Source organism: Condylura cristata, unplaced genomic scaffold, assembly GCF_000260355.1.
Source record: "Condylura cristata isolate star-nosed mole 26May11 unplaced genomic scaffold, ConCri1.0 scaffold00016, whole genome shotgun sequence".
Classification (NCBI taxonomy): Eukaryota; Metazoa; Chordata; class Mammalia; order Eulipotyphla; family Talpidae; genus Condylura; species Condylura cristata.
The window spans coordinates 29,649,632-29,662,597 of record NW_004567117.1 but is presented as its reverse complement, the minus strand read 5'-3'; the positions used below and the strand labels follow the sequence as shown (position 1 = coordinate 29,662,597).

Genomic DNA, 12,966 nt, shown 5'->3' with positions numbered 1-12,966 from the left:
CGCCAGTCCCTCCAAGGCTGACATGGGACCTTGAGCTGGTAGACGCGGACGCCCTGACCGCTGTTTCCCGTCTCCCCCAGGACATGCCGTACTACCGGTCTCAGTTTAAGAAGTGCGCTGTGGTGGGCAACGGAGGCATCCTCAAGAACAGCCGCTGCGGGAGGGAGATCAACAGCGCTGACTTTGTCTTCCGGTAAACAGCATCACCTGCATCTGCACGCGCTGCCCACCTGCCCCATGCTTGCCCCCGGAGACCCCCTCAGTGTCCTTCTGTTGCCCTCTGCCTGATGAATCCCCGCCCCACCCCAAGGACCCGAGTGCTCTGCGGTACCCCTTCCTCACCAGCCTGTCCCTGTGGGCAAGTGGTCGAACCTCTCAGGGCCTCAGTGTCCACCTCTGCAAGTGAGAGCGAGTCTGAAGCAGAGTGATCTGAAGATGCCGAGCCCTGGAGGGGCCCTGCAGATCTGTCTGTGAGGTTCTCCGGGCAGCTGCCCCCCTGACTGGTTCTAGCCTCCCAGAAGCGCTGCTGGAAACCTGGGCAGTTGCAGCTGCATCCTGGCTTTAAACAGGCTAGAGACGGTTCCTTCCTTATGTGCTGTTCCCTTTTGTGTCTTTGGGGACCCTATCACACATATCAAGCTTGAGTGAGGAAGATGGGCTGAAAAGATGAGCATAAAGCAAGGTCCCGGCTTGAGAGTGCAGCGGGGCTCTGTGATGATAGGTCAGGGCTGGGCAGCAGGTTGGCCTGGGTGACCCTGTGGGAAGGTGTCTGGCTGCTTCTTTCTTGAGTGAATAGTGGAAACTTTCCCAGCATGACTGGAAGGGTCGGGGAACCTACACATGCCTTCCTGCTGTTCCCCCACTAAACTCACCAGCAGATGGGCCAAGATGATATCGATCCCCTGCCATGTGTGCCTATCACGAGAGAGGGTCCTGGTCTGTCTCCTGCATCTCAGCAGGAGGAGTGGGAAGGATCATGGGGTGTGGGGAGGAGGGGACAGGCAGCTGGCACCCCGGAATGAGGCTGAGGCCAGGTGGGTACTCCACAGAGCCAGACCCAGAACCACAGGAACACAGGTCTCGAGACAGGGAGGCAGGAGGAAGCAGGCTGCCTGCCAGCTCTGCAGCAGGGCACAGAGGCTGGCCGGCCTGGGTCTCTGGGCCCCTGGGGTCAGCCTCGGCAGTTGCCCATGGACTGGTAGAGCAAAGCCAGCTAACTTGTGCCAGCAAGCTCTCAGGCCCTCTGCTCGCCTCAGGCAGAGCAGGTGAGAGAGCAGGAGCAGAGCGTGGGTTTCCAGCCAGACTGCCTGACTCTGAATCTTGGTTCTGCCACTTACTAGAATGTTTGTTTCCTCATCTGCAGAATGGGGGGAAGTAATGAAACTATGTCCCTCTTAAGGCCACTCGAGTTAAGGCAGGTAACATTTGTAAAGCACTCGGTGTGTTTCTGCTCAAGTGATGTGGTGAATCCAGAAGAACAGCGTTTCATGCCTCAGTTGTCCGAGACTATGGAGCACAGCTCCCCCTGGCTTGGCTCTGGCTTCCTCTCTCCCTGTCCTCCGCTCACACCGGCTCTGTGCTTCAGCCCCAGGAGTCAATCCCACCCGATGTGCTATGCTTCCTCCTGCCACAGGGCCTTTGCACAGGTGATGCCTGGGTTACATTGCTTACAACCTCAACATTCAACCCAGGCATCGTCTTCTTTTATAATGGACTATTGATTCATTTCTTTTGCATTATTTGTCATCGACACAGAATATTTGTACCAGATATACATAAGTAGGAAACAAATCAAGTAAGCAAATATCTGTCAACCAACCACTCTTCCGGGCACCCAAATGCTCTCAAAGCCACTGCAGGCAGATGTGTTTCCTCCCCTGTCTCCTCCTAGCCTCCCTGTCTCGGGGATTGAGTCCCTTGTTGAAAATTGTTTGACCACAGGTGGATGCACCCTTAAACAACTTGTTTTCTTTTGCTTGATTAGAGGCTGTATTCCTTTTCTAATGCCACCTACCAAATTAGCACAACCTAGTAGATTGCCACAGCAGAAATTTATTACTTTTTAATTTAAAATTTTGGATGGGCCACAGAGCTGCACCCAAGGGTCCTGGGAGGGGTGAGAGGGAACCGGCTTCCTTGCCTTTTCCAGATACTAGAGGCCATTTGCATTCCTTGGCTCGGGGCCCCTTCAAAGCCCACAGCAGAGTATCTTCTAGTATCTTTCTCAGTCTTTGAATCTGGGGTTACACCTTCTCTCTGCCATTGTGTTACTTCTCCTAGGGGCCTTATGATGACAGGAGCCCACCTGGACATCCTGGTCAATCTCCCCATCTCCAGACCCTCAGTCGCCTTTGAACAGTCTAGGACTGCACAGATCTGAGGGATTAGGATGTGGACATCTTTGGGGACCATTTCTCTCCCTACCACAAGGGCTTTATATAGATGCTGCTTCTCACGTAGGCTTCTACGTGGTTAGCTTTCTCTTCTAAGCTTCACCTTTGAATCTTTTCGAGCGTGATTTTGTCCCATGGGGCTATAGTAGCTTGTGATGTGACAGCTGGTGGCCTCTCTGCCCATGTGCTTGGAATCTCAGCGAGACCAGGCGCTGTGGCTGTCTAGTGCCTGACAGGAGGCCCACTCTCTTATCACCTGATCACAGAGGTGTCACTCACCTGGCCACCTCTGCCTCCCTCAGCCCATAGAGATGACCACTGCCTCTCCCTTTTCTGCACCTGTGCCCAGCTCCATCTGGAATAACTGACCACATGCGGTTGGGCTGCCTGATCTTCTCCACAGGTGCAACCTACCCCCCATCTCAGAGAAGTACACCGTGGACGTGGGCGTGAAGACTGATGTGGTCACTGTGAACCCCAGCATCATCACAGAGAGGTCAGTAACCCTCTTTCTTGACTGCTAGCCATTAGTGTTGTATGCTGTGGGTGCCGGAATGTCCATGCTGCACATGCCATTTGCATCCCTTGCATGCTGTAGCCATCAAACACATACTGATTTCAAAGATTGAATGTTTGAAAACTGGAACATTAATTTTCATATTGACTACATGTTGAAATGATGGTATTTTGGATCTACTGGGCTAAGTAAAATAGAAAAATGAATCTCTCCTATTTCTTTCTACTTATTTAAGTGTGCTTATTAGAATGCTTAAAATTACACATGTGGCCTGCATTATATTTCTTCTGGACAGTGCTGACTTAGATATCTCTGCCAAAGGTGGGTCCAAGAGCTTTCCAGGGTGTGGGGCAGGCAGGTGTCCCAGCTAGTACTGGGGAGACGCCCTGGCAAAGATCCCAACCGCCCACCTGGCAGCAGCTCCCCTCCTGAAGTCTGTTGGGGAGACCTGAGGGAAGGGGTCGGTTTGCCGTGTTATTCTCCAGCGCCGGGCCTGGTCATATCTGCAGTCAGATGAAGGCTAGTGGGTGGGGGTGGGGAGTGGGGCCGGGGCAGCTGCCGAGGAGCAAAGGCAGCATCCGCATACAGGGGAGAGATGAGCCAACACAGAGCGGTTTCATCAGAGCGGATAAAGAAAAGTGAGGGAACGGCAGCAGGGAGGGCGGGCGGGGAGACAGGCGGCTGCTTGCGGCGTCCTCACTGGGGGCTGGGGAAGACAGGGTGGCCAAGCACTGAGGCTCTGGGGCAAGCCTGCGCTGCCCTGCTTTCCGTCTGAGTCCACCAGGGGCCGCGCTGGCTCATTTGGGGTGAGCAATGCCCTCCCCCCTGCAGCCCCACACTAGATGTTTGCCACTTGGGGTCCAGATTGTCCTTTCCTGCACCCACTTACAAAAAACGGCTGTCTCCAGGAGGCCTGCACATTTATCTGCAGGGGCGACTGAGATGAAGGGGGCAGGGGTGGCCTCGTGGGGGCCGCGAGTCGGGGAGCCGGCCGCTGACTCCTGCGCCCTGTCCAGGTTCCACAAGCTGGAGAAGTGGCGGCGGCCCTTCTACCGCGTGCTGCAGGTGTATGAGAACGCGTCGGTTCTGCTGCCTGCCTTCTACAACACGCGCAACACCGACGTGTCCATCCGCGTCAAGTACGTGCTGGACGACTTCCAGTCTCCGCAGGCCGTCTACTACTTCCACCCGCAGTACCTGGTCAACGTGTCGCGCTACTGGCTCAGCCTGGGCGTGCGCGCCAAGCGCATCAGCACCGGTCTCATCCTGGTCACGGCCGCGCTGGAGCTCTGTGAGGAGGTGCACCTGTTCGGCTTCTGGGCCTTCCCCATGAACCCCTCAGGGCTCTACATCACCCACCACTACTACGACAATGTCAAGCCCCGGCCGGGCTTCCACGCCATGCCCTCTGAGATCTTCAACTTCCTGCACCTGCACAGCCGGGGTATCCTCCGGGTGCACACGGGCACCTGCAGCTGCTGCTGAGGCGGCCCCCCTGCACGCCCGGCTCCCGAGCCTCGCTGCTCCTCTCCATCTGGTGCCGGGCAGTGCCCCGGGCCTGGCCTTCAGGCAGCCACTCCCTCGGTGGAACAGTTTCTGGCGTGCATCCTGCGGGCCCCGGGGCTCTGCTCTGCCCATAACCTGTCGCCAGGCGGGGCCTCCAGATGGGGGACTCTGGGGATCGCAAGTGAATAAAGCACATTTCCACTTTATGTTAGCTTCTGAGAGAGCACAAACCTCAGTGGGCTGTGGCAGCTACGGGAATCTGGACAGAAGGAAGAGGGGGTGAAGGGGCAGGTAAGCGTGGTCAAGCTGAATGCAGACTTCCAGGTTCCTGGGTCTTATGCCAAGACCTCAGCTGGGAGCTGCTGTCTAGAATCTCAGAGCCGAGAGGCTGCCCCTGCAGCCGGGTGTTCAGAGCGGCTCAGGGACTTAGCAACAGAAGTCACCCCAACCCCGACCAACCGAGTCCACTCAGTGACGCTGTGACATCTACGCCAGGCCACCGTGTTGGGATCTTCTCCGAGAGCCTCGGCCTTTCAAACACATCCTCACACTCCCACAGTCTCGGTGCCTCCAGGTTCAATCCTGCGTTTGATCTTTTGACAAGAAGGAAATAAACCAGACCAGCCATTTGCACTAAGGTTGTCAAGCCAATGTTATCGACTCAGTGCTCAGCAATTTGCTTCCTTTCTGTCTCCTAATTTCCAGCTCTGTTTTAACCAGGAGTTATTTATATAAGAGACATTCCTCTTTCTGTTCCTAAATACTGCAGAATCCTGCTCTCTCATGTTGCTGAGTCAGAAGCGCGAGGCTCCAGGCTGAAAGTGCTGACATGTAACTGGTGAGCTTAGGGGACGATCTCGCGACACCAGCATCACCAGGGTTTGGGCCGTAAAGGCGGGTCTTTCCACACATGGACCCAGGGGGCCTACGCTTTGGGGAAAGCCCCGTACCCGGGCTGCAAGGGGCTCGGGAGGCATCTCACCTCTGGTGTTCATTCCCTCTCAGGTGTTTCCGCCATCAATGGGGCTGTGCCTGCTATAGACGCCTGTGGGGAATTGCCTTGGTACTTGGGTTTGTAGGGTCATGGGACGTGGGTGCTGGAGGGACTTCCCCCCCTCCTACCTTCCTTCCTCTATCTCTCCGTCCCTTAAATAGTCCCACAAGCCTGTTCTGCCTTGGTCTGAGGCAGGCTTGGGGAGACATGATGGCAAACAGAGTCAGTGCCTCTGCTTCTCGGAGGGAAGGGCAGGCCACAGGTGTCAGGCTGCTTGCTGAAGCTCTGGGGAGGAAGAGGAACTGTGCACAGAGCAGGGACACCACCTTCCACCTGAGGGCCTCCCCTTACAGGCAGAGCCAGAGGTCCAGCCAGGAGGGAGGGGAGTGCTCCTGCCCAGGGCTCCCAGGGCTCCTCCCTGAGCTCCTTTGGTATTTTGCCTCGGAGGGGGGCTGTGGAGCCGGCTCTGTGCACTGTCCCAGGTGCTGATCCTTCTCTTCCTTCTGAAAGGCTGCCTGGTAAAAGCTCCAGCCAGTCTGGAGAACAGGAAGGCAGCCAATGAGCAGGGGAGGCCCAAATACTGGGTAAATGGGGGAAAAGCACACCAGGACAGTGATGGTTGTGCTTTCTTGGGCTCTGTCTATTTCCCCCAAGGAAGGGACGCCTGGGAGAGGTTCCTGTTAACCGAGCTTCCCAGCCCTTTGTTTGTGATGAATTGAGCCCAGCTCTTGAAGCTCTGGGATGTCAGAACTGGAAGATTCTTAAATACCATTTTAGCCCACTGAAAGAAACAGATCCAGAATGAGAAGGTGACTTGGCTCAAGTGCTCCACCAAGTTCCTGCTGTGGAAACCCTTTGGGGAATGTTTATGTTCCAGATGGGGCAGTGTCAGGGGCTGAAGACTGGTGAGTCGGACATATGGCTCTCACAGCTGAGGGAGCTGGAGATGCAGATAAGGAACTACCCTGTGAGTTGGGGCTTCTGACTCGAGGTCCTATGTCTGCCTGGAGCCTTAGGACAAATGCTGCCTGTTCCTTGGGTGTCAGTTTCTTTATCTCTTCAACTAGAGGCTTAGAAAAGATCTCTATCGTCTCTATAACCTATTTTCTTGGAGGTGTTCATGTGTGGATCTAAGCCATAAGTAGTACTTATTAGTGTGATAGCTAAGATTCGCTGTGCTCTCTTTCTGTGTCAGGCCCTGTACCGAGCACTATCTTTGCACCGTTTCCTCTAGTGAGATTCTTTTAAGAGGGCTTCCACTACACAGGTGAGGAGACTGAGACTGAGAGCCAGTCAGCGATCAAGTCCCCCATGGAGGAGGCTGGCCCAGGCCTGGAGACTCTAAAGCCGGTGCTCTGAGCCCCTGTCCCAGCCACTTCCCAGTCCACATCTCTGCAGGAGGGAAGAAGAGGCCTCCGTGCAGAGATGGCAATGTGAGGCAGTCCCAGCTCCTGCCCTGAGGACAGTGTCTGGAGCCATCCCAAGTCCTAGAGGCTGCATGGTAGTAGGAGGCAGTCTCTACTGGCAGGTGTCTCCCACCCCACCCCAATCCCACCCTACCCCACCCCACCCCATTCCACCCCACCCGCGCCTGTGGTACTGGTACCAACCTACCCACAGCAGAATGTATGCTGTCTGGCGCGGGAGAGGAGCTGAGGCCATTGCTACACTTTGCAGGTGGGAGAGATGCCTGGAAAGGTGCAAGTGAAGTGAGAACTTGTTGAGAGACTTGCCCAAGGCCACACAACCTCCGGTCTCCTGACTTCCAGGCTGAGCTCTTTCCCCTGCAGTCAATGGAGGAAGAACTTTTCCAGAAACTCAGAGGGATCCAGGCTTTGGCTCGGGAATCTCCCACTTGTCCCATTTTGTGGTACAGGTGAAGGGTTAAATTCTTATTTAAGGGAAATCGATTCCCCACAAGCAACACAGCCATCATCTTTCTTGTGCTAAACCCACTGCTCCAGGGTTTGTGCTGAACCCCGCTGCTCCAGGATTGCAAGACAGCAGAAAGAAATACACGACTCAGGGCTTAGTCAAGCAGAAAGGAAGGTGGCTGAAGGTTGCCTGTCGTCTGGCTTCTGTGACGGTTTCAGCAGTGAGGCCTGGTGCTCTGGAGCCGAGTTGGTTGCCCTGGACTTTGCTGAGCCTGGGGAGGAGGCAGGCGGGGCTTTCTGACAAGGGAGCACACAGAATTGGCTTCAGGCATTCAGCGTATGTACACTGAGTGCTCATTTTGTGCTGGACATTGTCCTAGGGGCCAGGGAGCTGATGACCGAGCGGAGGCATCCCTGCCTTCCCAGAGCCGCTGGACGGGTTGGGGTGTCTGGAGGCTGAACCCAGAGTCCCCCAGTGCATGCAGGAGTTGTGCCGAGTCTGGGCGTAACCCCGCTCTGGAACAGCTGGTGGAGACCTCGAAGCTGGCGGGGGTCGTTTCCCAATTCCCAAGGCTGGTGGGGAACAAAGCGGTGGTGCTCCCCAGGCCTCACGGTCCACATCCCTGTGGCCTGGGGCAGGGCGGGCCGCTGCCTTTTTGAGCCCCTTTCTGTGTTTTCTGACAAGTCGCCCTTCCCCCACTTTCCTCCTGTCCCCCCCCCCCCACACACACACACCCACCGCTCCTGCTCAGGCCCCTTGGTTGAGTCTGCAAAGCCTTCTCAGGGTTCTTTTACTCGGAGCATTTCTGCAGAACTCTCACCTGCCCACACTTCCAAGTCTCTTCTGTCCTTCCCCTGCAAGCCACTCCCTCCTGACCCCACACACACTTCCCAAGCAGGTTCCCTGTGGCCTCTGGACCTCTACCTTCCGGCACTTTTCACCTCCACCTGTCCTCAACCTGGCCCCAGGAAGCTGCTTAAGCCCCCTCTCCCCCCCCCCCCATCTGATTGAGGGAGGGAGCCAGGACGCCAGCCTCAGCAGCTGCAGTGATGCTAAGTGGAATGGGTGCGGGCACAAACCAGAGCTCCTGAGCAAAGATGCCCCCTGCTCCTTCCCCGGGAGGCTGCCAGCACCCTGCCCATGGCCACTCAATCCAGACCCGGCTCTTCTCCTTTACCTTCTATGTGCATTTGTTCACCAAATCTTGCCTGTCCCAGCTCATGAGTATCCCTTGAATTCATTCTCTACCTGCATCCCTCATCTTTCTCCTTCCACAGGATAACTTCTGGAAACGCCGCTGGGGGAGCCCACTCTCTGGCTGTACTGTGCATTGCAGACTGCTTCCCAGCTGTGCAGGCCACGCTCACTCCCCTCCCAGAGACCCTGCTGCCTCCGTCCTGCTCCAGGCCCCACTCTCCTCCAGGCTCTGTGCCTTCACACAGGCTGTCTGAAATGCAGCCTCTGCTCTTTTCTCCTTCCCCAGCCGCTCCTGCAGGTGATATTGTGTTATAACCCGAGTCCTCCCCTCTGGATCTGGGCTGGTCACTTTCTCCTCTGAGCTTCTCCCCTGCTCTCTGACGCACTAGGACAACCTCACAATGCACACATGGTACAACGGTGTGGGTGTGTCTCTGTCCTTGCCCCAGGGGCTGTCCTTTCTCAGGGAGACACTGTATCTGACTCATCTGTGTGCTCCCAACACGGGCAGCCACGTGTTTACTGTAGCATTGGGGTCTCTGGTTATCCAGTGGGCTCCAGCCGTTCAGACCCACTAATAAACTGAGAAACGCCCTGGGGATACGGTCAGCATCAGAGTCCTGTGCTGAGTTATTGTTGTCTGGCACCTTCTGTGCATAAAGCACTGAGCTAAGCGGTCTCCTTACCTGTCCTTGGGAAGTTTGGGGCCCAGGAACCTGAACTGTCTGTGTTGGGTGGCTTGCTGGCTCCGTCACTGGCTCCATCACCCCATCTCTTGTCTCCCCCTATTAAAATGTCCTTGCTCATTTGCATCTGGCCCCCTGACAAAACTTTCTCTTTTGTTTAGTTCAAATAAAAGAAGGGAAGCTGTTTTCTTTTTTCTTCCTTTCCTTTCTCTCCCCTCCTCACACCCTTTCAGATTTGTCAGGCCCTCGTGTCCCTCTGCTGAGGTGCAGGCTGGGGCTCAGTGTACCCGAGTTTACAGGCCAGCCTCAAAAACGAGTAGAAAATGCTTTACTTATCGGCTGGAGAACAGATAAGCTGAGCAGTGCAAAATGTCTGCTCCAGATGCACAAGTCCCTGGGGGGCCAGGAGCTTGGGCTGGGAGCTGGAGTGTTCAGTACCCGCCCTGGCCTCTCTCCCTGCAGCCAGCACACCCATGTGGGAAGAAGCGTGTTTGGCATATAGGGGCTGGCAGTGGGGGCTGCTGATGGCCAGGTGTCTTACATCCCTCGGAGGGCATTGATTACCTCCTACCAGACAGAAGGAGGTTTGGAGTCCTCCCAGAATCCTCTGGGTGCTTGTTAAAACCCAGCCTATTGGCTCAGAACCTGGGGCAGGGGTGTGCTGCCAGGGAATCAACATGGGTGCCATCCCCAGGGGGCCCTAGAGCGCCTCAGGCACTCCCTGCGGTCAGGGACTGCTGCCAGGTGAGTGGTGAAGCCTGGCTTGAAATTCAGTCTGGAGGATTAGGCGAGAAAGAGTGAAAAGCAGAACCTGGCACACCACCCAGCCTCCGTGTCTTCTAGAAAGAAGCTCATAAATATAAAGGAGAGCCTGCTATTAGCCTAGCAACAGGACTTAATTGCTCAGGAATCTGTAACAGCTACAAAATATGCTTTGGCCTCAATGTCATCCAAGACCTGTCCTCCCCTACTGTGGTAAAAGACACACAGCATAAAAGTCACCATCCACCATGTTTTAGAGCCCCTCCGAGTAGGGTAAGTGCATATCGCGGTGCAACTGACCTCAGGACTTTTCATCCTGCAAAACAAAATTCTATCCCAGGAAAGGCCTGCGCCCCTCACCCCTCTGTCAGACCCAGTAACCACCCTGCCGCGCCTGCCTGTGTGGGTTGACTACCCTAGCTACCTCGGGTGAGTGGAGTCATAGTTGATTTTTGTGATTGACTTATCCCAGATAGAATCATTTAAGAGTAAGCTGTTCTCGATGACATGAAATGTCTTCAGTGTCCCGATAATACCATTGTGACCTTTGGTTTTGCCTTGAAGCGCTGTCCTGCCCCCATGGCCTGACTTTGGGTGACTGTTGCCTTTGCTGAGAGGCAAGGAGGGCTTTGGTCTTGCTTTGCTGGCCACTGGCTGGCTGGTGAGCTGAGAGCGCAGGCCTGCCTGCCTTTTATACCTTCGCGAGAAGGGAGATAGGGAAAGAGGGAGGGAGGAGGGGAGAGAGACTGAGCACACCGTGCTCGGGCTCTTGGCACAGAGGCAGCAACCAGAGACTGTCCAGTCTTTATATCACTTTGGGGTAAAAGTTTGATTTCCTCTTGAATTCTCAGCCCACATGTGTGTTTTTTTTTAATATTTTTTTTTTAAAAAAGATTTATTCATGTGGAACTGGGGTACAGGCCAGAGATGCGGAGGGTGAGAGGATTCGCCAGGGACAGAGCGGGGAGCAGAACAGGCAGATCGACGAAGTACACTGCTGAGGGGAGCAGCGGGCGGGTCAGGAGAGGTCTGCCGCGCCATGCGGTTTCCTCCGGGGCAGGCGGGGATCGAACTCATGCGGAAGTGGCTTTCTCAGTGCTGTGCTTTAACCCGCTGCGCCACCAGGGAGGGCCACCACATGTGCGTTTTGACATCACCCAGGGAGCTTTTAAATATAAGCCCGCTCTTCACCTTCGCGCAGAATCTGGTTCTGTCAACCTGGGGACAGGATCCTGTAGCCTTAAGCCCTTATTTTGCGTTGGGGTTGAGACTCTGCCCTAAGGAAGCAGTCCTCACCATGTGAGCTAGAAGAAATGCCAGGGCCTGGACCCCGCCCCAGAGTTTCGGATCCAGCCTGAGCGTCCCCCCTCTCTGCAGGTGGTTTAATGGGCAGCCAGTGTTGAGAACCCAATTCTGCACTGGCTGTTCTCAAACCCAAACCTGGATCGGTAGCCCGTGGAGAGAACTTGGTTCTGGGCCCATGCCCAGGCAGATTTGGTGAGCCTGGCAGAAACCACAGCTGAGCCAGGCTGGCGCAGGTCTGAGGGCTGCACCGTGAAGGTGGCTGTTCTACATCATCTTTGTACTAGCTTGGTTTTGTGCTGCATTTTTTCCTGATTGGGGGTGGGGAGGATCTGATTCAGGCCCGAGCCTTCTTCAAAGCACCAAGAGATATTCTTTTTCTGGATATTTGAGTGCTTTAAACAAACCTCATGGAATATTTTGCAAGTGAATATTTATGGTTTCTTGTCCCTGCGTTGGGGGGTTCCAGGCTCCCCGCGTGAAGAATTCGCCAGTGCCCAGGATCAGGATGCATTTTGTAGTAGAGCTCAGGGCTGATGTTTCTGGGGCTTGGGCCCAGCCTTGTCCTGTCCTGCTGAGGGTCGCCTTGTCACTGTGCTGGGGTCAGCTCAGGGTGCCGTTCTGTGCTCTCCGGAGCAGGAACCCCTGGCCCACTGGGGGTGAAAGTCAGGGTCCAACATTCTTTTCCTCCCTTTCTGCAGGGGAATCAAATGCAGAACGAGGTGATGAGCAAACGTCCATGGAGCAGGTGCTGTGACCAGGCCGAGTGTGCACACCCTGTTGCTTGGTGCGCTTCCTCCCTCTAACTTTGCTGGAGTTGGAACAGCTAGTCAGTGTCCAGGTCTGGCTTCCACCTCCTTCCCCTCTCCCTGGAAGCCCTTTACCTCTGCAGACAACCCCTGTGCCAGATCAGAATCCTGTATTCAGAATATTCTGGAATTCTGTACGTGGCCACTATTTACCCAAACCACGATGCGGTGGACAGTTGTCAAGGGAGGAAGTGTGACTTCTAATTGAAACGAGGTGAAGGCACACCTTACTTCCAGGTCCTTACTTCCAGCCCTTCCCCAGCAAGCCACTGTGGCCCTCAGGTAGCTGAGGACTCAGTGAAGGGAAATTAATTTCCAGCCCTTGAAATAGATGCTCTAAATGTCTGTATCAGAGACCAACCGTTCTGCTAACAGCAACCCCTCACGGCATTCACTTTAAGTTCAATTCTAGCAGACTTGATTTGACTTCTAAAAATAAAGCAAAGTGAGAGAGTGGAGGTGGTGTGGATACAGTACGAAGTGGCTGCTACCCCACATGTCCCGAAAGCCCCGGAGGCACCCAGGCCTTTCACACAACTTCACCCTGAGAGGCCACCGCCACGCAGAGACACAAAAAAGCTCCAGCAACCTCTGTAGACACCAGAGAAGCAGCCCACACCCCTTAGAATGGTTTCCATCCCCAAACTCCTGGAGCAATTCCTAGACATCTTGGCCCACAGGACCAGCCCTCAGTTCCCTGGCAGCAGGTAGGTGGGCAGTTCATATTCTGATGCTCGCAGGGTCAGTGGTTGGTTAAACACTTTGCTCTGACATTGCTGTGTCCTGAGACCTTCCTGCAAGAACAGGGGTCCAGAGGAGGGGGTGTGGCCTCTGCCCAAAGGGGTGTTGCTCCCTTGAGGCAGTGATGTTAGTGCATGTCGGAGGACAGCAGGCTTGGGGGCGCCACCGCGGTGACTGTGAAGTG

General features: G+C 55.2%; 1 protein-coding gene across 4 annotated transcripts in view; it reads left to right on the top strand.

Annotated features, from left to right (window-relative positions):
• The window catches only part of ST8SIA5 (ST8 alpha-N-acetyl-neuraminide alpha-2,8-sialyltransferase 5), a 61,904-nt gene extending 53,903 nt beyond the window's left edge, over window positions 1-8,001 (top strand). For 3 of the 4 annotated variants that reach the window (XM_004683881.2, XM_012725912.1, XM_012725913.1), the window contains 3 exons: window positions 81-193; window positions 2,797-2,889; window positions 3,927-8,001. In XM_004683881.2, the coding sequence (XP_004683938.1) occupies window positions 81-193; window positions 2,797-2,889; window positions 3,927-4,395 (675 nt within the window). In that variant the 3' untranslated portion in view covers window positions 4,396-8,001. The remainder of the gene's footprint in view (window positions 1-80; window positions 194-2,796; window positions 2,890-3,926) is intronic. The other variant, XR_001145510.1, reaches the window with a different exon arrangement.
• Window positions 8,002-12,966: the final 4,965 nt, after the last annotated feature.